The following is a 25,819-nucleotide window of genomic DNA, read 5'->3' on the forward strand; positions in this document are numbered from 1 at the left end:
TTATTAATCGTGGTTTATGAAATAAGGCCATGTTTGGAAAATATACTTGGTGGATTGCTAAAAAACAGGATCATTTATGGATTCAATGGGTTGACCACATCTACACAAAACGAAGGAACTGGTAGATATATCAACCTACTAATAAATCCAGCTGGTCATGGAGGTAAGTATGAAGATTTGGGATCTCTTTGCACCAGCCTATACACAAGGAGCAATGGATCTCTGGCTCTTATGGTGTCACTAGTGGTTATGCCTGGTTGAATGGAGGAGTGCAGAAGGTTTCATGTTGTATAAAATAGACTCAATGTTAAACACAGCTTCATTGCATGGTTTTATGTTTAGAAGTGGCTACCTACAAATGATAGATTGACCAGTTATGGAATTCCTATTAATACCTACTGCTACATGTGTGGTTTGTCACCTGAAACTTATGATCATATCTTCTTTAAGTGTGCTTATAGCGAGAAGGTTATTGCTTTGTTCTAGGATTGGATGGGCATTTGTTTCCAATTTGTTAAATTGGTTCAATGGGCGTTGAGATAAGAGATACAAGTCTCTCTTTCATAAACAAGTCACGTATGCAGGGATCATAGCTTTGATTTAATTTATATGCTCTGGTTTGCCAGAAACAAAGCACGAAGTGAGGATCTACTGATTCACCCTGGACAATTGCCGAAGATGCTAAAATCAGATGTCACAGCAAGGACTTATAAGAGGAATAAAGAGATGTAGAATGATTTTTATTATTATGATTGTGATATAGAACATACTGTTTGTATGATTGTGATATAGAAGAAGTATATATACAATTACGATTATGATATAGAACAAGTATATATACAATTACAGAAAATATGTTGCCTAGAATAGACAATTGCATTTACATGGAATTAGGAAAACAATTAGACTAATTGATACAAATTTCTATAATAAAGGAAATGAATAATTCACTTGTCTAGATGATTGATACGTTGACCTTGGCTTTGATTATGCATAGGATATGGATTGCTTTGATTTGTATTCTCATTAGTCTCCCGCAAGATGGACGATTGTTGATGAAGGCCAATCTTGGATATAAGAGTAAGTGACCTGGTGCGTGAGAGAGGCTTTGTTAATGCATCCGCAAGTTGATCATCCCCGTTAATATGTTGAACTCGTAGATGTCCTTGTTGTATTTGTTCTCTAACGAAATGAAAGGCCAGAGCTACGTGTTTCATGCTTGAATGAAAGACGGAATTGGCAGAGTAATGAGTAACACTAAGATTCTCACAATAAATCACCGGAGGTATGGTGTAACACCCCCATTTACTTAAGAGCCTTTATCAAAACATTCTCATGTAAATAAAGGTGTTACCATCTCAGTTGCCTGAGATAGTAAGTATAAAAGACAAACAATACCAAAGTACTTTAAGACGATATAAATTAAAGTGCCTCAAAAGACTTTATTACAAAATTCCCAACGAGTTAAATATTTATTACAAAGTACGTTTTTTTAAAACAACTGCAGTGGAAACAAAATAAATAGTGTCTGAATATTAATTAAGGCGATCTCTAGACTCAAGTGATCTCGTCCCAAGCTCCCCTTTAAAGCATCCAGCACTTCTCACAAGCTACCTAAATTCAATCTGCTCCCCAATATTTGGTTCATCACAGGTGTTCACGAATACACAGTCAACCACGAGGTTGAGTAGGATAACCAAACAACAATAACAATACGATAAGACAAAAGACTCAAATCACGATTGTCACACACGGCTCAACCGTGTCATATCACACACCACAACCAACCGCACAACACAACTGACACCACACACGGTGTACTGCTCAGGATCACGGCAACCTCTAAACACCGTCGTGCCAGGCCGACAAAAACCGTACAGGACCACAGCTCCTCCACATCCCCGTGCCTGACCGACCAAAATCGTACAGGACCACGGCTCAATCTCGTGCCTGACCGACCAAATAATCTCATAGCATTACTAATTATCTTCGATAAAACCAACCAACAATAAAGCACCAATCAACAACGATAACAATATGATTATGAGATACGCAAGGCAATAAATATATCAACATGCTCAACACAGCTATTACGACGATATGCTCAAGACAACAATTATAAACAATAACCATCTTCCAACCATTCTCCAATTACCAATATAGTATAGTTGAGTAGTTAACCTACCTTTTAGCAAATCTCCACAAGCAATCAAACAATCAAAAAGCTTCCTCCACAAATTCACCACCTAAACAATCAATTAATTTATGTATAATTATTAACTAATCTTATTAATGAATTTAAGATATAAACTACCCAAAACAATCCCGCAAAACGACCCAAACACACCCCCAAAAATCGGTTGACCCGACGGTGGTCAAACCCGTCGGTCAACGCTCCCTCACGGCCACGGTCAACGGCTCCCACATGGCCACGGCCAACGGTCAAAATACGGGTCAAGGTTGAAATGTAAATAATTGATATTAGGTGATTAGATAACTTACCTCAATTAATTATCGCAAGGTGAAAACTCCGTCTTAAAGTTGTCTCACAAAAGCTCTCCTCACAATTGTATTTGAGTTTATGAAGAAGAATAATTATGATTGTGAGGTATAGGGTTGGTATTTATATAGATTGGTAGAATATGTAGGAAGGTTCTAGAAAAGTCCTTTTAATATTAAAATAAGGAAAATATCTTAGAGAATAGGTAACACCCAAACCAAATACTACCTTCCCTCAAACTCCTCCAACCCGTCACCCCCACACATACGGTCCAACCCGGCCCGTCTTATTCGTTTTATCTTATTTTATTTTGCTTCTTTTCTTTTACGACAACAACTTATTATTTATTATTTATACACTTATAGATATTAATTATTAATTAAAATACGGAGTATTATAGTCTTCCCTCCTTAAAAAGAACTATGTCCCGAAGTTCACCACACCACACTACTCGAACCAAACAACCACAACAATAAACGATATGCAAGCTTATCCCTATTATTATCATAAATGGCCAAAATCAACGTAAAACTCAATGCGGTGTGATATTCTACCCCCGAAAGAAAAAGGTTACGTCCTCGTAACTGTAATACTCCGTATTTATAAGTCTTGGGGTACTCTATCGAGTAGCCCTTACTCTGTCGAGTAAGGGTAAGTTGCGAGATAAAATAGTTTCTGACCTGTTGGGTACTCGATCGAGTAGTGGGGTACTCGATCGAGTAGGGGTACTCGATCGAGTACCTTGGGTACTCGATCGAGTGTCCTGGTTTTTGAGGGGAGTTTTCTCGGGTTTTGTTAATTATGCGATTAAGGTATTTAAACCTATTCGTCATTGTTTTAATTCACTTTTACAAAACCTAAAACCCTGTTTAAGAGAGAAAGCAGCCACTTCATCTTCCTAATCGCATTCTTAGCAATTCCCGGAGTTCAGACGGTCGGTTCTTGTCGTTTTTCGTATCGTTGAGTTCCCTGCGTCGAGGGTAAGCTTTTAACATAGTTTTTATAATGTTTTGTTAAGGTTGGTTAAACCCTAATTTAGGAATTGGGGGTTTTGGTGTGTAGTTTGTGATGTGTAGTCTTTATGTGTTGTATGATAGGAGGAGAATTCGTAGAGGAGCCGTTTTGATACAAATTTGTAGATACCGTCTGCGTGTTGTGCTTTCCAGGTAGGATTTCCTACTCAGTATTAGTCCCAGAATGGGATATTGGTGATGTGCTGTAGTTAGTTGTTTGATATGATGATTGGGATTGTGATTGTGATTGTGGTTGTGTTTGTTGATGGTTCTCGAGATGCGTTCTCGGGAAAGTGGGGTCACTTGCGGGAGTGATCTCACGCCCTAGTTTCGCCCTTCGTGGAACCCGCCACGGAAGGGGATGTGCACATTAATGGGACGGGGTTATCGCTCGTACGATGAGCGGGGCTTAGGTGGGAACGGCTGCGGTCCCCCACTGGCGGGTAGTCCAGTGGACGATCGATATTGAGACGATGGGAGTTGGTGGTGTGTGTGTGTGTGTGTGTGACGATTCACCATGTCTGTTTATCTTATTGTTGATATATGTATTGAATTGTGTGATTAGTACGACCCGTTTAAATGTTTTAAAAAACTGTGGTGATCCATTCGGGGGTGGTGAGCGGTTCTTGAGCAGTGTGTGATATGACGCGTATGGGATAGGTGGGATGAGTCATCACGTGGCGTTAGAAGTCTTCCGCCGTGTCGACGAAGTATAGTAGCTTTGATAGTTTTAGTCGAGACCGTATGAGAACCTTGTAATTCCTTTTATTAGTTTTGGTTTGAACATGTAATCACTTAATCTATAATTACTTTAAAAGTACGTTTCTTTATTGTCTTATGATATTCAAGTACTTCGGCAACCGAGATGGTAGTATCCTTATACCCGAGTGGTCCTGGTAAGGCACTTGGAGTATGGGGGTGTTACAAATGGTATCAGAGCGACGATTTTGGAACTGTAACAAATGAACATAATGAACATAGGGAGTCTAATAAAATGAACCTGGTGTATGTGTAATGGGAGCCCCGACCGATGCTAGGTTTTGGGTGAGTAGGCGCCCTCACTTCAAAATCTTGGCCCCATGATACTTAAGCCAGTCACATGGTATGGGAACGTGGAGTCCGTGTGTACATGTGCGACGTGTATGTTAATTGTGCTGTATATGGTTTGTTGAAAGCATGTTGCATGATAGTTGGTTGACATGTTGGTTGGAATCGTTGGAAAAGTATATGAGAATGATGAATGATATGGTAGAAAAAGAAAGTAGTTCGTATATGATGATGTGTGATGAAGTGGATTTGTAATGTTGTTGTATTAGCAACATGGGAATAGGATTTGTAGTGTATGGGTGTGGTTTGTGTTATGAAAAGTTATGAAAATTTAAAACATGCGGGTAATACATGATTGAAAGTTGAATGTTATATGAGCATGATAGATGGTAATGTTTGACTTTTGGTAAGTAGTAACATGAAGAATAGAGGTTCAATGATATGTGTTTTATATAACGAATTGGATGAAAAGCATGATGGTTGTTTATAATGTGGCACTTGATAACACGAAGTAGATTATTTTGTTAATTGTATGAGGAGTCGCGCAGATTTGAATGCGTAATTGTAATCATAATGTTGAAATAATAATGAATGCATAGTACGTTGGGGTATGTGAGATAACATGCGGGTAGTATTCACGAGTCTGCATGACTCGATCGAGTGGGTTTGATTCGATCGAGTGGGTACTTGTCGTTATTTTGACCAGAATCGTGTTTTCGGGCACTCGATCGAGTACCTCGGGCACTCGATCGAGTATGGGGTCACTCGATCGAGTAGCCGGGCTACTCGGTCGAGTAAGTCGAGATCGAAGGTCCGCTGGGTTAAGAGTCGGGGCACTCGATCGAGCATGTTGGGCACTCGATCGAGTAGCCTCAACTCGATCGAATAGGTTGTGGTACTCGATCGAGTGGGTCTCGTGCAGTCATATGCGTATTTCGGGTCATATGTTTGTCTTTTGACATTCGTTGCATATTATGTTTAATTCAAAGGTGTTGTATTACTTCTTTATGCATTGTTTTACGTATGTGTTGGTCCTGAAGCGTAAGTTACCCAATCTTATGATGTAAAGAGTGGCACTATGATGAGTATGAGTTCGGTGGGGAGGACATGAGATATATGTGATTATGATAGATGGTGGAAAAAGAAAAGGAAGATTGGTATAGTTTATTGAGGCATGGCGCACGTTTTGCGAGACGGGATGAGTGATATGATTGTGTGTTGAGTAATGTAAAAATAAGTGAATATAGGCAAGGGATGATGTGAGTATAATGAACGTGAGAATGAAAAGATTGAAAGTAAGAATGTGGATAGTGGCAGCTTGAGATGTGTAAAGAGTTATGGAAGGAAATGGTTAGGAGTCGTGTGGGTTATGGATTTATGTAGTGAAAGTTCGTTTAAAGGGGTTGAGAAGAGTAATATATAGTGAACTTTGTGGAGACATGTCGCGAGGTGTAGTTGTAGACAGTGAGTGAGTTTGGGAGGTTTATTAAAAGATGAAACTACTGTGTGATTTCCTTGGGTAATTAACGGTATTAAATGAATTCTGATTTCTAGAGATGTAAAAAGGGGGATGCAATTGTTTGAACATTAAACGTTGGTTCTATGGATAGATTAGTGGCAAGTATGAGTGATAGCATAATAAGAGAAGATCCATGGTAAGAAAGAGTGAGATGATGTCGGTAGAAAATAATGGAATTGAGTTTTGGAGCAACGAAGGGGTAACCAGATTTCTAAAGAGTTAGCTAGAAGGAATAAGGAGTTGAACTATTAATTGGTATTATTGAGTGTAAAGAGAAAAGAAGGATAAAAGTAAGCTGAGGAAAATGTTCACCGGAGCTATGTGATATAAAGATAAGAAATCATCGAAATATGTGATGGTATCACGAGGATGTTAGCTAAAGGTTATATAGGAGTTTCAGGACAACATGATTGGTAATGAGTTTCGAGGAATTAAGGGAGTAAGAAGTTGGTGGAGCATTGGCACGATACGAGATATTTGGTGGAGAGTTGGATGACAATACAAATAAGTTAGCTTTGGGAATAATGTTGAGGTAATTTTGTGGATGGGTTTGATGTTCGTTATTTGCAATTTTAACCAAAAATAGGAGAAAAACCATGTTATTTTGATATGAGTGTAAGAGATTTTATATACGAGCAGCGGTGGCATTGTGGTGTTATCACTAATGGTTAAGAGTGATGGAATATTAGAAAGGTAACAATTCTAAAGAGGTTGATTTGGTAGGGACCTGATTGTTGTGTATGATTGAGAGAGGGTATAAGATGTGGTTAGATGAGGCGGACGCTATTAGTTGAATAGTGAAGGTATGGTTATATTTGGCAGGAAGTGATGGTTGTGCGAATGGGGGAATATGTTATGAGGGGCATATGAGTTAAACTCGGCAGCAGGTAACCTTTTTTTTTCGAGTGGTAACTTACGTGGTCAGGATTGACTAGTTGGTTGTGATTACGGGTCTGTGATTTGTGTAAATGTTTGTGTGAGGTTCTGACCTCACAAGAAGTGGTATGGTGTGATAATTATAAAATTGTTTAATGAATGTTCGGTAATATATATGTTGGACACGGTAATTTAATTTAATGATATCCAAAAAGGTAATAATTTGATTGATTTGATATGGCTAGTTATAATTTTATGTGTATTGATAACACATGTGTATTCCTAAAATGGCGGAGAGGATGTTCATGAGATGCTTATCCGTTTATCCATATAATATGTTGCGTGGTGATTTAATAAAGTGGATTTGAGTAAGTTTTTCTTGTCTGAGAAGTTATGCTAAGTCAGTATTTATGGGAATTGTATGCAGTTGTGATGTCTATCGGTGTGGTTGTGGTGCCTCGGGTGGTGATCCGGGCACGGTACATAGTCTTTGTGATGCGGGTATTTTCGCACTACGGTGTGGTTGTTGGTGGCGGTGTTGTGATGCCGTCACCGGTTGTGGTGGAGTAGGCGGGATGATTATGATTCCGGTTTCGAAAGTACATACCAGTTATACATAGATTGTTGTTTTGTTTGATGTTGCTCTCTGCGAGTGTCGGTTTGTCTTTGATAGACGTTTGTCTTGCTTATTCATGTTTTCTTTACCAGGTTGAGTTGGGAATGAGGTAGAGTATGATGTGAAATAGAGTTGTATATGTTTCGTTGTTGTCATGGGATAATAATAATCTGTTGATGGGACACGGTTGTGAGAGGTTGTTACGGTAATTTTGATCTTGTTTTCAGATGAGACATCGGTAGACATGGTAATGGAAAATGATTCGTGGAACATGTGTTGTAATGACCTGAAAGCGGCAGGTAGTTCATAATCTTTTGATTGAGACAGTGAGTGTAGAGTGTTGGGGAAATTAGTGTCATGTTAAGTTGTGTATGAATTTTGCGGTAATGAAAGAAAGAATTTGAGGATCTAGTGTGCGTGTACGTAACGAGTGCGGATCGTGAGTTATGCTTCTGGAAGATAAGTGCCTTACGTAGAGAGGTATGTTGTTTGGCAGTAATAATGAAGAGTGGGTATGGTGATTTGCTACGAGTTTATGGTATAGGTTAGGTCTTGTTTGCCGAATGAGTTGAGGAATGGGAAATGTTTATGTATGGGAGCCTTGGATATAAGAATGGTGAGTGGTTGGGTTATAGACGGTTATCTTAGACATGTGGTGGTACAGAGGGTAATGAGATATAGATATGGTTTGGTATTAGTGAGTTACGAGGACGTAACATTTGTCTTAAGAGGAGTAGGATGCGATAAAACAGATTTTGATGCTTGTACATATGGTAATACATTCGGAAGTTGAGTCTTGATGTAGAATAAAAGATCGATTCGTGTTGTGGGTGATTTTATTAAAGGTCATGACTGTGCTTGTAGTAGCGTGATGTTTAGGAGTGTGAGAATATTTCGCTAGTATTGACAGTTGGATGATGAGGTTACGAGTGTGAGTAAACTTCGAGGACGAAGTTCCTTTTAAGGCTAGTAGAATGTAACATCCCGTTTGATGTCTATGAGTGTCTTGGTATTGGATTAGATAGTTGATGATATTATGGAGCTAGCAGCATTAGAGGATGGTAGTTGGTTATGTATGGAGTTGGTGTCGTGAGAGATATATATGTGGTAGATACGATATAGTGAGTCATGTTGTGGAAGTAAACATAGCTGGTGGAGTGGGTGTTAAGAGTTCATGTTCTATGTTCGGTCGAGTTCTTGAGTCCTTAGCTAAGTTGTTGTGTCTTGGTCGAGTCTGTATGGTTGTTTTTATGTATGGGTTGAACTTCGGGGACGAAGTTCCTTTTAAGGAGGGAAGACTGTAATACTCCGTATTTATAAGTCTTGGGGTACTCTATCGAGTAGCCCTTACTCTGTCGAGTAAGGGTAAGTTGCGAGATAAAATAGTTTCTGACCTGTTGGGTACTCGATCGAGTAGCTGGGGTACTCGATCGAGTAGCTAGGGTACTCGATCGAGTACCTTGGGTACTCGATCGAGTGTCCGGTTTTTTTTGGGAGTTTTCTCGGGTTTTGTTAATTATGCGATTAAGGTATTTAAACCTATTCGTCATTGTTTTAATTCACTTTTACAAAACCTAAAACCCTGTTTAAGAGAGAAAGCAGCCACTTCATCTTCCTAATCGCATTCTTAGCAATTCCCGGAGTTCAGACGGTCGGTTCTTGTCGTTTTTCGTATCGTTGAGTTCCCTGCGTCGAGGGTAAGCTTTTAACATAGTTTTTATAATGTTTTGTTAAGGTTGGTTAAACCCTAATTTAGGAATTGGGGGTTTTGGTGTGTAGTTTGTGATGTGTAGTCTTTATGTGTTGTATGATAGGAGGAGAATTCGTAGAGGAGCCGTTTTGATACAGCTGTAGATACCGTCTGCGTGTTGTGCTTTCCAGGTAGGATTTCCTACTCAGTATTAGTCCCATAATGGGATATTGGTGATGTGCTGTAGTTAGTTGTTTGATATGATGATTGTGATTGTGATTGTGATTGTGGTTGTGTTTGTTGATGGTTCTCGAGATGCGTTCTCGGCTGAGTGGGGTCACTTGCGGGAGTGATCTCACGCCCTAGTTTCGCCCTTCGTGGAACCCGCCACGGAAGGGGATGTGCACATTAATGGGACAGGGTTATCGCTCGTACGATGAGCGGGGCTTAGGTGGGAACGGCAGGCGCGGTCCCCCACCGCGGCGGTGGTCCAAAGGGACGGTCGATATTGAGACGATGGGAGTTGGTGGTGTGTGTGTGTGTGTGTGTGTGACAGATTCAAATGTCTGTTTATCTTATTGTTGATATATGTATTGAATTGTGTGATTAGTCTTGACGACCCGTTTAAATGTTTTAAAAAGCTGGTGATCCATTCGGGGTGGTGAGCGGTTCTTGAGCTTGGTGTGTGATATGACGCGTATGGGATAGGCGGGATGAGTCATCACGTGGCGCTTAGAAGTCTTCCGCCGTGTCGACGAAGTATAGTAGCTTTGATAGTTTTAGCTGTAGACCGTATGAGAACCTTGTAATTCCTTTTATTAGTTTTGGTTTGAACATGTAATCACTTAATCTATAATTACTTTAAAAGTACGTTTCTTTATTGTCTTATGATATTCAGTACCTCGGGCAACCGAGATGGTAGTATCCTTATACCTGAGTGGTCCTGGTAAGGCACTTGGAGTATGGGGGTGTTACAGTAACCAACATACCTTACGCAAACAAATGAGGATACTTCTCCCTCATCTCAGCTTCAACTACCCAAGTAGCTTCCTCTAGATTATTATTAGACCATAAAACTTTTACCAAAGAAACCTCACTATTTCTAGTCCTTCTCCTTTTTCTGTCCAAAATCTCCTTAGCCACCTCCTCATAAGACAAATTCTCATCCATCTCAACTGTCTCAGCTGCTAACACATGTGTAGGATCACTCACATACTTATTCAACTGTGAGACATGAAAAATATTATGTACTCTTGCCAAAGCTAGTGGTAGTGCAAGACGATATGCCATTTCACCAACCCTGTCTAAAATCTCGTAAGGTCCTATGTACTTCTGACTCAGCTTTCCTCTTTTACCAAACCGCATCACTCCCTTTATTGGTGATACTTTTAATAACACTTTGTCTCCTACTGCAAACTCAATCTCACTCCTTTTCAAGTCTGCATAACTCTTCTGCCGATCTTGTGCAGCTCTCATCTTCTGTCTAATTATATGTACTTGTTCAACCATCTGCTAAATCAACTCTGGCCCCAGTGTCACGGCATCAGTGACGTCGTCCCAACAAACTAGACTCCTACACTTCCTTCCATACAATGCTTCAAAAGGTGACATGCGAATACTAGGATGATAACTATTATTATAAGAAAACTCTATCAAATGCAACCTCTCTTCCCATGATCCTCCAAACTCCAAAACACAAGCTCTTAACATATCTTCTAAAGTCTGAATAGTCATCTCCGTCTGTCCATCTGTAGCTGGATGAAATGCAGTACTCATGTTCAAAGTCGTTCCCATATACTCCTGCAACTCTTGCCAGAACTTCGAAATAAACCTTGAACCAAGATCAGAAACAATATCCTTGGGAATTCCACGTAATTTTACGATATTCTTAACATATGCTTTAGCTAACTCAGCCTTACTCCAAGTGTCTTTCATAGGAATAAAGTGCGGTGTCTTAGTTAAACGATCCACTATCACCAAAATCATATTATTCCTTTTCTGAGTACGAGGCAAACCAACTATAAAATCCATAGAAATACTCTCCCACTTCCATTCAGGCACATCTAAAGATTGTACCTTACCCTGTGTCTCTTATGTTCACCTTTCACCCTCTGGCAAACCAAACATCTAGAAACAAACTCAGCAACCTCCTTTTTCATCCAATGCCACCAAAATATTTTCTTCAAATCTTTATATAACTTATCTCCTCCAGGATGCACAAAATATGGTGTAGAATGTGCTTCTATCAAAATCTTTCTCTTCAAGTCCTCATCATCAGGTACACGTACACCACCTTCTATCGAATCTCAAACCATCATCCATTCCGACGACAACCGCGACGGCACGCCTCCCTCCACGGCCGTTCGCCACTTCTCCAATTTCAGATCTCCTTTCTACTTCTCTCTAACCTCAGCGTACAACTTCAGTTCAACCGTCAAATCCCCAATTGAATCCCCTTTTCTTATCACACAAATTCCCATTTCCTTTAATTCATCTTGCAACTTAACCCGCGACATAGATAAACATAAAGCATGAAACGACTTCCTACTCAAAGCATCTGCTACCACATTTGTCTTCCCTTCATGATAATTTATCTCCATATCATAATCTCCAATCAATTCTATCCACCTCCTTTGTCTCATATTAAGCTCTCTCTGAGTGTAAATATACTTAAAGACTCTTATGATTAGAAAATACCTTAAAAGTAGCTCCATATAAATAATGCCTCCATAACTTAAGAGCAAACACGACCGACCCTAACTACAGATCGTGCGTTGGATAATTCTCTTCATAAGGTTTCAACTGTCTCGAAGCATAGGCGATTACTTTCCCACTTTGCATTAGCACACACCCCAATCCGTTCTTTGAAGCATCGGTATACACCTCAAAATCCTTAATTTCTTTAGGTAAAGCTAAGACAAGAGTTGTGGTCAAGCGCTCCTTCAAAGTTAGAAAAGCTATCTCACAACTCTCATCCCACTTAAACCTGTTCTCCTTTCTCATCAAAGCTGTCAAAGGCTTGTCTATCTTAGATAAATTTTTCACAAACCTCCTGTAGTAGCTAGCTAACCCCAGAAAACTTCTTACATCTACCACATTTTTCGGTCTCTCCCAATTAGACATTGCCTCAGTCTTTTCCGGATCAACTAACACTCCCTCCTTTGACACCACATGTCCCAAAAATGCTACCTTATCCAACCAAAACTCACACTTACTCAACTTAACATACAAATCATTCTCCCTCAAGGTCTGTAATACAATCCTCAAATTCTTATCATACTCCTCTCTATCCTTAGAATATACCAATATATCATCAATAAAAACAACTATGAACTAATCAAGGTAAGTGCTAAACACTCTATTCATCAAATCCATAAATATTACAGGTTCATTAGTCAAACCAAAAGGTATAACAACAAACTCGTAGTGTCCATATCTTGTTCTAAAGGCAGTCTTAGGAACATCCTCCTCCTTAACTCTCAACTGATGATATCCCGATCTTAAATCAATCTTAGAGAAAACTCCAGCTCCACTCAACTGATCAAACAAATCATCAATTTTAGGCAAAGGGTATTTATTCTTAATCGTCACATTATTCAATTCCCTGTAATTTATACACAATCTCATGCTTCAATCCTTCTTCTTAACAAATTAAACTGGTGCTCCCCAGGGCGACACACTTGGCCTTACATATCCCTTTTATAGCAGCTCCTCCAACTGTTTCTTCAACTCCTCCAACTCCTTAGGTCTCATCCTATAAGGTGCTTTAGAAATAGGCCATGTCCCAGGTTTCAACTCAATATTAAAATCCACCTCTCTCTTTGGAGGTAAACCTGGAATCACTTCTGGGAACACATCCTGAAACTCACTCACCACTGGAATCTCATCTACACCCTTCACTTCCTCACGCATGTCCTTTACGTGACACAAGATCAACTCTCCTCCCTTCCTTAAACAAGATTTCGGGGTAACCGTTGATATAAGTCTTACTTTTGGACTTACTACAAATCCCTTATAAGACACTCTTACTCCCTTTTGTTCTTTTAGAGATACTTTCTTCTGATGACAATATATAAAGGCTCTATTTCTACTCAACCAATCCATCCCCAAAATAATCTCGAAACCACCCAATGGAAATTCGATTAAGTCCATAGAAAACAAAACTTCGCCGATAAGAATATCTACGTTTTTATGCATGGGTACAAGATATCGGCTCCTCAGAAGGTATGGTTACTTCATCTTTTATTACTACTGGGTCAACTAATCCCAACACTTTAACATGGTCACTTGATATAAATGAATGGGTCGCTCCCGAATCAAATAAAACATAAGAGGGTTTAGAATTGGTTAGAAAAGTACCCGACCCCACATGAGCACCCCTCTCAGCTGCCTCCTTCCCTATCATGAACAATTTGCCACTATTTTTCACACCTCCTTGCACAGTTGATGACGACGCCGTCCCTTGTTGTGACGTGCTATTCTGGTTCCCTCCATTTCTATTGCCTTGATTAGTGTTGACACGATTCTGAAAATTGTTGTTATTGTTATGGCTCCTTTGATTATTCCCTGATCCATTAAAACGATTGCTCCCATAGCTAGGTACTGGTGTCCTAAATCCATTATAATTTCCACCACCAAATCCTCCATTCATATTATTCCTCCTTGCAGTAGTTCAACACTCCAAAATCTTGTGATCAAACCTACCGCACCCACAGCACTGTGTCTTGTTCATGCCATTCACCCCACTCATCACTCTGCTTCGGCCAATCCTGCCGCCACTCACGGCTCCACGGACAGAAAACGAATGATACTGGTTGTAATTCTGCTTCTTGTTTACTCCAGTTCCCTCATTAGTAGTCTCTACCTTCCTCTTTTCTCCCTTGTCCTTCACTTCCTCCTTCACCATGTCAGCAATTCTCTTCGCATGACCTGCTCTTTGGTGCACCTCCTCTACTGTACTTGGCTCTCCAGATGCCAGCCTCTTTTTGATACGCGTAGTTAAACCTTTCTCAAACCTCAAAGCCAACACCTCCTCTCCATAATTCAAGTCTGACACATACTCGGCTAACTCCATAAATCTGTTATGATAATCTTCTATGGTCATCTCTTCTGTCATCTTAAATGAATCACTCCGACCTCATCTTACTCCTAACATGCTCAGGTACGAACGTGCCCCTAAAGGTATCCTTAAAACCTCTCCATGAGACAAAAGGTTCATCACTCTCCTTCCACGCCTCCCTAATTACTGCCTTGTTGCGGTTCCACCACAACCCAGCCTTTCCTTTTAAGTAGTGAGCAGCTTGATCTACTTGCATTTCCTCAGGATAGTTCAATACTTCGAAGAGATTATCAAACTCCTTACACCAGTCTCCCAGTAATGATGATTCACCAAGTCCATCGTACTTCATTGGATTATGACGATCAATAGCAGCACTCATCTTAGCAGGATCCTTCGTCGCAGTCTTTGATTATAAAGCAGCAGTCAAAGCATCATTGGTTGCAATGAGCCTATCGATCTCTTCCTGAGTCATAGCTGTGGGTGTAGCTCTCTTGGGTGCCATTTGGGTTCTAATAAGATAAAATAAGAAACATAAGTTTCCGTTCTAACGAAGTTTTCAGGTATAAGGTAGAAGATAAAATTCCTGCATATAAAAGAATGTGTGATTGATCGAGCTGTTCTTGCTCGACCAACCACGGTGACTTACGGCACTCACGGCCCCATGGCCTTCCTCTTTTATTTTCACAAATTAATTATCCGTGATACATGCTTAGTCACTAGTTCATGCAATCTCATAATTTTATGCCTAAGGGTTTAGGGCAACACATACCGCATATCTCTAGACATGAAACTTTACTAAACATGTAACTCATATATATATATATATATATATATATATATATATATATATATATATATATATATATATATATATATATATATATATATATATATATATATATATATATATATATATATATATATATATATATATATATATATATATATATACAACCAATTCACATAACAATGTAATAATTCAACGATTCATATTTCTCCATCTCATGCCACCGATGATAAGCCAACAAAATTTCATGCGTAATCATGCCACAATTTAAAACAAGCTCAAAATAATTTTCGATCACTGTAATTGTCGTCACATAGGCCACACGCCTATTACCTTTCATCTATCTCAAATTTCTTACCTTTTGTTCTCATCCTGCAAATAAAATTAGTACCTTTCGCCACTTCAGGGCACAATTAGACCCTTAAGGTAAAGCATCCACGCTAACTACCCTTCTCTCTCCTTAACCTTCCTCGAGGTGACCGGCTCAAAACTGAAAGGGCCAGATCAAGGACGTCACCCTAACCTAGAAGAGGGGTCCAAAAAAGTTTCTACCCCGGGTTCATTTTATTAGACTCATCCTAAGTTCATTAAATTCATCTGTTTAGGCCTTAGGAACGTTCGCTTTGATACCACTTTGTAACACTCCCATTTATTTAAGAGCCTTTAGCAAGATATTCTCAAGTAAATAAAGATGTTACCATCTCAGTTGCCTGAGGTAGTAAGTATAAAAGGCAAACAATACCAAAGTACTTTAAGACGATATAAATTAAAGTGCTTCAAAAGACTTTATTACAAAATTCCCAACGAGTTAAATATTTATTACAAAGTATTTTTTTTTTAAAACAACTGCAGCGGAAATAAAATAAATTGTGTCTGAATATTAATTAAGGCGATCTCTAGACTCAAGTGATCTCATCCCAAGCTCCCCTTTAAAGCATCCAACACTTCTCACAAGCTACCTGAATTCAATCTGCTCCCCAATATTTGGTTCATCACAAGTGTTCACGAATACACAGTCAACCACGAGGTTGAGTAGGATAACCAAACAACAATAACAATACGATACGACAAAAGGCTCAAATCACAATTGTCACAACGGCTCAACCGTGTCACATCACACGCCCCAACCAACCGCACAACACAACTGACACCACACACGGTGTACTGCTCAGGACCACGACAACCTCCGAACACCGCCGTGTGAGGTCGACCAAAACCGTACAGGACCACGGCTCTTCCACATCCCCGTACCTGACCAACCAAAACCGTACAGGACCACGACTCAATCCTGTGCCTGACCGACCAAATAATCTCATAGCATTACCAATTCTCTTCCACAAAACCAACCAACAATAGAGCACCAATCAACAACGATAACAATATGATTATGAGACACGCAAGTTAATAAATATATCAACATGCTCAACACAGCTATTGCGACGATATGCTCAAGATAACAATTACAAATAATAACCATCTTCCAACAATTCTCCAATTACCAATATAGTATAGTTGAGTATTTAACCTACCTTTTAGCAAATCTCCACAAGCAATCAAACAATCAAAAAGCTTCCGCCACAAATTTCCCACCTAAACAATCAATTAATTTATGTATAATTATTAACTAATCTTATTAATGAATTTAACATATAAACTACCCAAAACAATCCCGCAAAACGACACAAACGCACCCCCAAAAACCGATTGACCGATGGTGGTCAAACCTGTCGGTCAACTCTCCCTCACGGCCACGGTCAACGGCTCCCACACAGCCATGGTCAACGGTCAAAATACGGGTCAAGGTTGAAATGTAAATAATTGATATTAGGTGATTAGATAACTTACCACAATTAATTATCGCAAGGTGAAAACTCCATCTTAAAGTTGTCTCACAAAAGCTCTCCTCACAATTGTATTTGAGTTTATGAAGAAGAATAATTATGATTGTGAGGTATAGGGTTGGTATTTATATAGATTGGTAGAAGAAGTAGGAAGGTTCTAGGAAAGTCCTTTAAATATTAAAATAAGGAAAATATCTTAGAGAATAGGTAACACCCAAACCAAATACTACATTCTCTCAAACTCCTCCAACCCGTCACCCCCACACACACGGTCCAACCCGTGTTAGCTCACGGTCCCACCCAGCCCGTCTTATTCGTTTTATCTTATTTTATTTTGCTTCTTTTCTTTTACGACAACAACTTATTATTTATTATTTATACACTTATAGATATTAATTAAAATACAGAGTATTACATATGGATGGGACAATTTTGAGCTCGGTGAGTAAAGAACGAATCCATTGTACTTCTGATGTGGCACTAGCCACAGCACGGAACTTGGCTTCGGTGGACGAGAGTGCAAGTGAGCGTTGTTTCTTTGAAGCCCAAGCGATATGATTTCTACCAAGATAGACTAAGTAACCGGAAGTGGAGACATAATCGTGTTTGTCCCCGGCCCAATCTGCATCACTATAAGCATGTAAATGAAGAGGTGTGTTTTTGTGCAGCTGAATACCCATCATCATGGTACCATGAAGGTAACGAAGAAGACGTTTGAGAGCTATCGAATGAGAGTTTTGTGGGTGTTGCATAAACTGGGCAAGCCGGTTAACAGGAAAGGCAATATCATGATGAGTTAAGCAAAGGTATTGAAGGCTACCAACAATTGCATGATAGGTAATGTGTTCACTTATGGGTGCGGTGTTGTCCTTTTGAAGAGATGGATGAGTAACCATGGGGGTGTGTAACGGTTTTGAATCGATCATATCAAAGCGGGTAAGTAGGTCGTGGACGTATTTTGTTTCTGTAAGGGGAAGGCCATGATTATTTGGAGTCACTTCAACACCCAAAAAAATAAGAGAGGGTGCCAGGGTCTTTGAGGCTAAATCGTGTAGCAAGATCAGTGATAACTTTGTAAGGGAGGGTGTGGAAGAGCCTGTAATTATTATATCGTCTACATATACTAAAAGATAAAGCATGTGAGTTTTGTGAGTTAGGATAAACAAAGAAGGGTCAGATAAAGAAGGTGTAAAACCATTTTGCAGTAAGTAATTTTTGAGTTCATTGTACCAAGCTCGAGGAGCTTGTTTAAGACCGTAGATTTATTTGTTGAAACGACCGGCGTGGGTAGGCTTACTTTCGTCAATACAATCGGATGGTTGTTGCATATAAATTGTTTCATGAATTGTTCCCTGCAAGAAAGCGTTATTAATATCCAATTGACGAAGTGGCCATCCATTAATTAGGGCAAGAGAAAGAAGTAATCGGACAGTGACCGGTTTCACAACCGGGCTGAAAGTTTCTGAGAAATCAACACCGGGGCGTTGATTAAAACCTTTGGCAACGAGACGTGCTTTGTATTTTTCTATTGTGTTGTCGGGTTTGTATTTAATACGGAAAACCTGTTTACATCCAAAAATGTTTGTGGCATCAGAGGCAGGAACCAGAGACCATGTTTCGTTTTTAGTTAGAGCATTGTATTCATCGAGCATAGCTTGGCGCCATTGAAGAGATATTAGGGTCTGTTTTGTCGTGGTTGGCAGATAAGGGGAGGAAGTGAGGGTGGCAAGTTTAACGTATTTGGGATTGGGTTTGACTATGTTGTTCTGAAGATGAGTGATGACAGTGCGTAGTTGGGTATTGGGAGGAACATTGATAGAAGTGAAATTGGTAGGCTGATCAGAAGAGGGCAGCAAGGAGGGAGATGTAGCTATAGAAGTAGGAGTAGTGGTAGAGGTAGAGGTAGATGGTGAACGAGTGTCAGTGGAGGCAGTGGCAGTGTCAGAGGCAGTGGAGGCATGGTCAGTGGTAGGGGTTGAATCGTGAGCAGCAAGTATGGGAACAGAAAAGAGACACCCATCATTGGGACTGATTGTTGTTGTAGGACTCGGCATAGTGGAGGTCAGAGAAAGATATGGGAATTCATTTTCAACGAACGTAACATGTCGAGACGTATATAGTTTATTTGAGTCGGGGTCAAAGCAATGATATGCACTTTGTGTGGGTGAGTACCCAACAAAGATGCAAGGTGTGGATTTTGGCGATAATTTGTGGTCAGCATATGGTCGCAGCCAAGGATAGGCAATACATCCAAAACTGCGCAACTTTGCGTAATTGGGTTGTTGGTTAAAGAGACAGAAATAGGGGGAATTATTTTGAAGAGTGGGAGTTGGGAGCCGATTAATTAAATAGGTAGCAGTGGTGAAGGCAAATGGCCAAAATTTGAGAGGAAGGCAAGCATGAGTAAGCAAGGAGAGCCCCGTTTCGACTATGTGACGATGTCGTCGTTCCGCATAGCCATTATATTCGGGTTTGTGAGGAGGAGAAGTAAGGTGAGAGATACCGTCTTGAGTTAATGTAGGTGTCATTTTTATGTATTATTTGCCATTATCAGAGAAAAATTGGAGAATTGGTTTTTGAAAGTATTTTTCAACAAGAGCCTTGAAGCGAGTAAATACAGAAATAGTGTCAGATTTGAGTTTAATAGGGTATAGCTAAATATACTTAGTGTAATGATCAACAAAAATCACATAATATTTAATGTTATCATGTGAGTAAATTGGAGATGTCCAAACATCCGAGAAAATTAAATCAAGAGGAGCGGAAGAATGAAGAGACGAAACAGAAAATGGTAACTTGTGCGATTTGTTTATTTTGCAGGAATTACATGAATTGAAATTATTGGAAGAACATCGTAATTTGAAATTGCGAAAAATTAAAGCTAAAGTAGAAGCGGAGGGATGCCCAAGACGGTGGTGGAGTGCATGATACGAAGAGGAGGTGACGGCAAAAACTTTGGCGGGGACGGGTTCCAGAGGTAAACTCCACGATCAATTGTTCCGTGGATTAGAATTCGACTCGTCGAGATGTCCTTAAAAATAAAAGTAGAAGGTGAGAACTCAATAATGGCATTATTATCTTTAAAAAACTGAGAAACGGATAGAATATTGCGGGAAATAAGAGGAACATGTAAAACATTACAAAAATGTAAGGTAGAGGAGGGCGAGGAAATAGAGAAAGAACCTATGTTGGCAATGGGAAGGGACGATCCATCACCAATAATAACATCGTCACTTCCATCGTATGGTTGATGCAAGGCTAGAGTATTCAGATCATTGGTAAGATGGTGCGTTGCACCACTGTCAACTAGAAAGGAAGAGGAGAACGAGGCAGGGGCTGTAGCAGTATGAGCCTGCGGAGGATTGGAGGAACAATTTTGGCGAGTAGGTATGACAACATTGGGATGATCACATTTGAAGGTACGACAATCCGAGAGAAAGTGTCCTTTAAAATGGCAATACTGACATTTGTCATTAAACGGATTTTGAGGGGAAGAGTTTGTAGCAGGCGTGGGGGTGGGCAGGAGAGCAGGGGTGCTTCGAGGTGCGTGGCGGAATGATTGAGCTCGATGGTGAATGGCATGAGCCGGGGTAGGAAAGGCAGAAAGAGATGGTTCAGGGGTTGTTTGCTTGAGAAAGAGCTCATGTTGAATCAATTATTCATGCAGCTCTTCAAACGAGATGGGCGAATCTCGGGCATTAACTTCGTCAATGACGGGTTTGTAGATGGTATAGTTCAGGCCGCGGAGGACTTTGGCAGTGACATCTTCATTATCCACCTTGTGCTCGAGTTGAGCAAGTTCAATGATGCACTTCTTGATTGGCGACATGTATTCAGATATGGGCATGTCGCCTTTGTTGATGGATTGGAGACGATCCTTAACCTGAAGGATACGTCTACGAGAGATTTTTCCAAAGGTAGAAGCAAGGAGATCCCATGTTTTACGGGAAGTGGTTGTGTCGAGGATAAGGGGGCCGATAGATGAGTCAAGAGTGCCTACGAGTGAGCCAAGGAGAAGCTGATCTTGGCGGGTCCAGAAGTCATAGGCAGGGTTAAGTGCTTCTTTACCATCTACCGTGAGGGTAGATGGTGGAACAGGGTAAGATCCGTCAACAGGATTCTTTTGACTTGAAATGCCCATTGAGAATAGGTATTGGGTGTGAGAGAGATGCATTGAGAGAGATTGACAAAAAGGAGGGAAGGTGAGGCATCAGTGGAGGTAGGAACGGTAATGGCGTTCATGGCCATGCTTGAAGAAAGGCAATGTCAATCGAGTTAGGACCGATTTCTTCTGGTACCATATAAGAGGAATAAAGAGATATAGAATGATTTTTATTATTATGATTGTGATATAGAACATACAGTTTGTACAAGTATATATACAATTACAGAAAATATGTTGCTTAGAATAGACAATTACATTTACATGGAATTAGGAAAACAATTACACTAATTGATACAAATTGCTATAATAAAGGAACTGAATAGTTCACTTGTCTGGATGATTGATACGTTGACCTTGGCTTTGATTATGCATACGATATGGATTACTTTCAGGGGTCGTTTGGTTCACTACTTAGGAATAGAATGGATTGGAATGAGAAACCATGAGAGTATGGGGTTCCAATTCCATACCTTCCAAAACATGTTTGGTTCATTAGAAAAATAAACATAAAGGAATGAAGTTTAAATCCATGGGAGGAGGTGGGTATGAGATTCCAAGGGGTTGGTGTGGAATGAGAATCCATCAGGATTCTAACTCCATTCCAAAATACCCCAACCAAATACTAGAATGACTAAAATTCATTTCATTTCATTCCATTCCAAACCTCCCAACCAAACACCTTTGTATTCTCATTAGGACACAGGCTAGGATATGGAAAGTAAAGTATAGAGTCAATAGAGAGTGGTGTAATAGAATTGGTTTAAGAGTGGCTTAAACTTTAGAGTCTCTTTTTTTATGTTATTAGATTGAGATTTTTTTTGTATTGTGATGGAATTTTTTTTTTTTTTTTTTTGGTTGATCAGGAGTATCCTCTACTGATAGTTGGGGTAATCTAGCTCGTTCGGGTACTGAAGGCAATTTAATGTGTTGACTCCTCCCAGGTTTGACATTTTCATTCACAAAATTCAGGAATCGAACCCCTAATTACTTGTTTAAGAGATGAAAGTCCTTACCACTCACACTAGACAACTTTTTGTTTTAATAACCATTTCATTGATCAATTAGTCTTGCTGTAGATGGGTCGGAGCAAGTGACGGATAATGCCACTCACAAAACGGCTAGGGGGGACAAGGTGGGGCACCCCCATGTGCTTCCCTCTCTCCATTATTTGGGTCATTTATGAGGGAAAATGGTATCCGTCGCTCCAAAATGACGGATACGTGCCGTCACAAATGAAATTTTGTGTTCATTGATTATCAATATATTTTCACATTTCAAAAAAGAAAGAAAGAAAACTAACATAATAAGCACAACTTTGTACAATAATATTGATCCAAATTGCAAATATAAATGATCACCACCAATAAAACCCAAGAATACACATATAAACTTTTAAAAAATATATAGTCAATTAAGTAAGTGATTAACGTATGTAACCTACTAAGCCATCATTATTCATCATTCCCTTCTAACAAAATACACAACTATATCACTCAAACGCCTAGGTCCACACGTAAATGGCCTGCTTTGCAACAACGCCAGCTTACTCCTTTGATTGCCGTTGCTTGAATGCTTATCATCCCTAAACGACGCACTTAACGACGACGCAGACGTTGATCCAAATGAAGATGTCGAAAACCGACTCGACTCATACACAAACCTTTCGGACCCAAATTTCGGGTGGGGACTGGCGTTACATATTTTTCTAGTACCACCTAAACCCCCTAAATTATAACCATGCACTTTAATTTTCTTCATCTTCGTAACGAACCATTCACTTGACCATCTTTTAGGTTTGAGTCCACCCATAACGTTAATGCACGGTTTTGGTAAGCCCATTGCTAGGACCGCTGGTGGTGGGCTAATTGGCGGCATGATATCGTCCACTTGGGGCGTTATAGCCTTACCGGGACGCTTTTCCCATTGGAATGGCACTCCTTCCGCGGCCCGGTAGAAAAACCTAGACGAGCATGAGCCTACGGTGGATTGCCTAGCTAGGATTTTGCTAGAAAACGTCTCATCCGACTGCAAAACCGACGGAGTTGTACTATTTTTGAGTTTAGATTCATTATCCATTATTGTTTTTGTGTTCAAGAAGAATTTTGCATTAAGGAATTTATAAGACAATTTGTGTATATATAGTGAGTTTTTGCTTGAATAATGGTAAGCTTTAATGAAGGAAATTTGTGAGAAACATGGGGGCACATGGTAATACTAGTTGCATTCTTCCAAATATTGCGTTGATTGAATTATGAGCAAATTTTGGGAGGTTATTTGTGTTATAGTACAATCTACTCTTAATTTGTTTATAATTTTAATGGAGTCGTACGTCTTTTTGGTAAAATGAAGCAAACGAGGGATATATTAAAGTAAATAAAGAAGTAAAAAGTCTTTAGTCCTAAGATTACGATTAGGTAGCTTCATTGGATGGTCAAATGCAAGGATTATGTTCACCAAATGTGGCATATGCAAGATACCATTACTCTTTAAACTAACACAAACTCTCGTTTAAGACGGGCATAACTGTCACAAACTTACAACAAGTCAAGTATTATTCATGTGGGTATATAAGAAAACAGAGTGCCTAAGGAGTAGTAATTTATTTTGTCAAATCTATCTACATGGGTAATATTTGGCCCGTCACAAATTTGTGACGGATATGTCCGTCAAAAGGAAAACTTGATGTAAAACTAAAGGGATGCGACCTACGTACGGAGTACTACTTTTTTTAAGTTAACTCTGTATACTCCTTTTACTAGCTTAGAACCCGTGCAAAAATGCACGGAGGTATATAAATAACATGTATAACTAAATTTTAAAATTTTATACTTACAAAGACTAAGGTAATAGAAGAAATTTTCTCAGGATAAATTAGAAATTAATATTGCATTAATATGGGTCAGTCCGTAAATGTGAGAGAGCCAAAGAAAGGCAAATTTACTCTATGCTAAAGTACACATTTCAATTATTAGTCATTATAACGTCATTCATAAATATACTTGACCACGTAGAAAGATAGTTTATTGAATTAAGCTATTTATAAAGAATAACTGGTCTCCCTTGTATCGAGTTAAAATGTAACCATTTTATGATAAAACTAAAAGTAATCTTCTATAAATTCTTATTTATCAGATAATAATTACATTTTATCATAAAATGAACACATTTTTCCATCTAAAACCTGTAACGCATCATATATGAGAATTTGTATTTAAAGTATCACTCGTCTAGTCGTCTTAATGAGTAGCAGTGTATATACTCTATTTAGAGAATCATTTCCCTAAACTGTAAGGTTGTAGGTTGTCAATTGTAAAGTAATGTTTGAAGGTCAAAGCACACAAATGACAGAATATATTTTGAAAATTTTCACTCTTTTATTCTCCGTAAAAAACTATCACATTGTGAGATTTTCATAATTGTGTAAAAAGACAACTCACTCTCTCGCATTTGTGTAATAGTACAATAATTATTGCGTAAAACGGTCTCATATTATGAGATGGTCCCGTAATTAAATGTCGTCAATCTAGATTGTTTAACTTTTATAAGCCAATTCCAATGCTCACAAGAGAATTGTATGATAATTTTTTTTTCATATTTTCTTCTTTCATGAGAGCAAATTGCGAAGTATTATGGATTTTATACTGCCTATAGTGCCTAGCAAGTACCTAGTTGTATACCGACTTGATAAATTGTCGAAAGAGTACCCAAACATGCAGAACAATGAGGTTAATGCGAGTGTTGCAAAAATAAATTTCTCTTTTCTTAATTCATTCAAATCATTTATAAAATAATCCATCGTTAAATATAGCATAAATTCTTGTTTGTGACAGCATATATCCGTCATTCTTGAGTGACGGATACCATTTTATCTCACAAAGTATCCACTTTTTCTCTCTCTGCAACACTATTCATGTGGTCCCATTTCTCCACTAACCCATTTTGTTACCATTTTATCTCACAAAATATCTGCAACAAATGGTAACCCGTCACAAGGGAGACCAATTGTAAATATAGTTATTATTCTCTTCTATTCTGAATAACTGTCCCATTTGTCATTTCAGTCTATTCACATAACTGTCCCATTTGCCATATTTGGACATATTTTTTTACTTTCCTACCCTTGGTTCTTTTCTTTATTTACCACCCCAACCACCCATAACCAATCATATTCAATACTTTTCATTATTTAACTCTTATATTCTTACCCCTAAATAATTTTTATTATTTTAATTATATTCCTTAATTTTTGTGTCATTGTCCAAATGGGACACTTATTCGGAATAGGAGGGAGTATTAAAAATATTTTTTGAGAAAACCATTAATAATCATCTTCATTCTCCATTGAGTATATTTTATTCAAAACATAAAATTTAAGACCATTAGCAAAAGTAATAAATGACTCGCATCTTGCCCATCTTCAGAGTGAACAAACAAAATCTTCAAAATTATTGATTTGAACAAAGTTAAAAATTTTATAGAGTAACAAACTTTTTAAAATTTTAAAAGTTGAAAATGAAAATCAGAATTGTATAAAAAATTGACTGAGATAACAATTTATCTAATTGAAAATGAAATGGGATATCAAAGCACAATTATAACGTTGGAGAAAAAAAAAATAAGAGATAAAAATTTACATAGGAGGACAATGATGAATATCAAATTTTTCTTAAAAAAAGGAAGGTTAAAGATTCATGTGCAATATTGAG

The 25,819-nt window shown here is 38.8% G+C and overlaps 1 protein-coding gene across 1 annotated transcript; it reads right to left on the reverse strand.

The window, feature by feature from the left end:
- Positions 1–10,251: 10,251 nt before the first annotated feature.
- On the reverse strand, positions 10,252–10,770 carry LOC141590436 (uncharacterized). The gene has a single exon (XM_074411030.1). The coding sequence runs from the start codon at positions 10,768–10,770 to the stop codon at positions 10,252–10,254; it is 519 nt and encodes a 172-aa protein (XP_074267131.1).
- Between the last annotated feature and the right edge of the window lie 15,049 nt (positions 10,771–25,819).

This window comes from Silene latifolia, chromosome 7, assembly GCF_048544455.1.
Source record: "Silene latifolia isolate original U9 population chromosome 7, ASM4854445v1, whole genome shotgun sequence".
Taxonomy (NCBI): Eukaryota; Viridiplantae; Streptophyta; class Magnoliopsida; order Caryophyllales; family Caryophyllaceae; genus Silene; species Silene latifolia.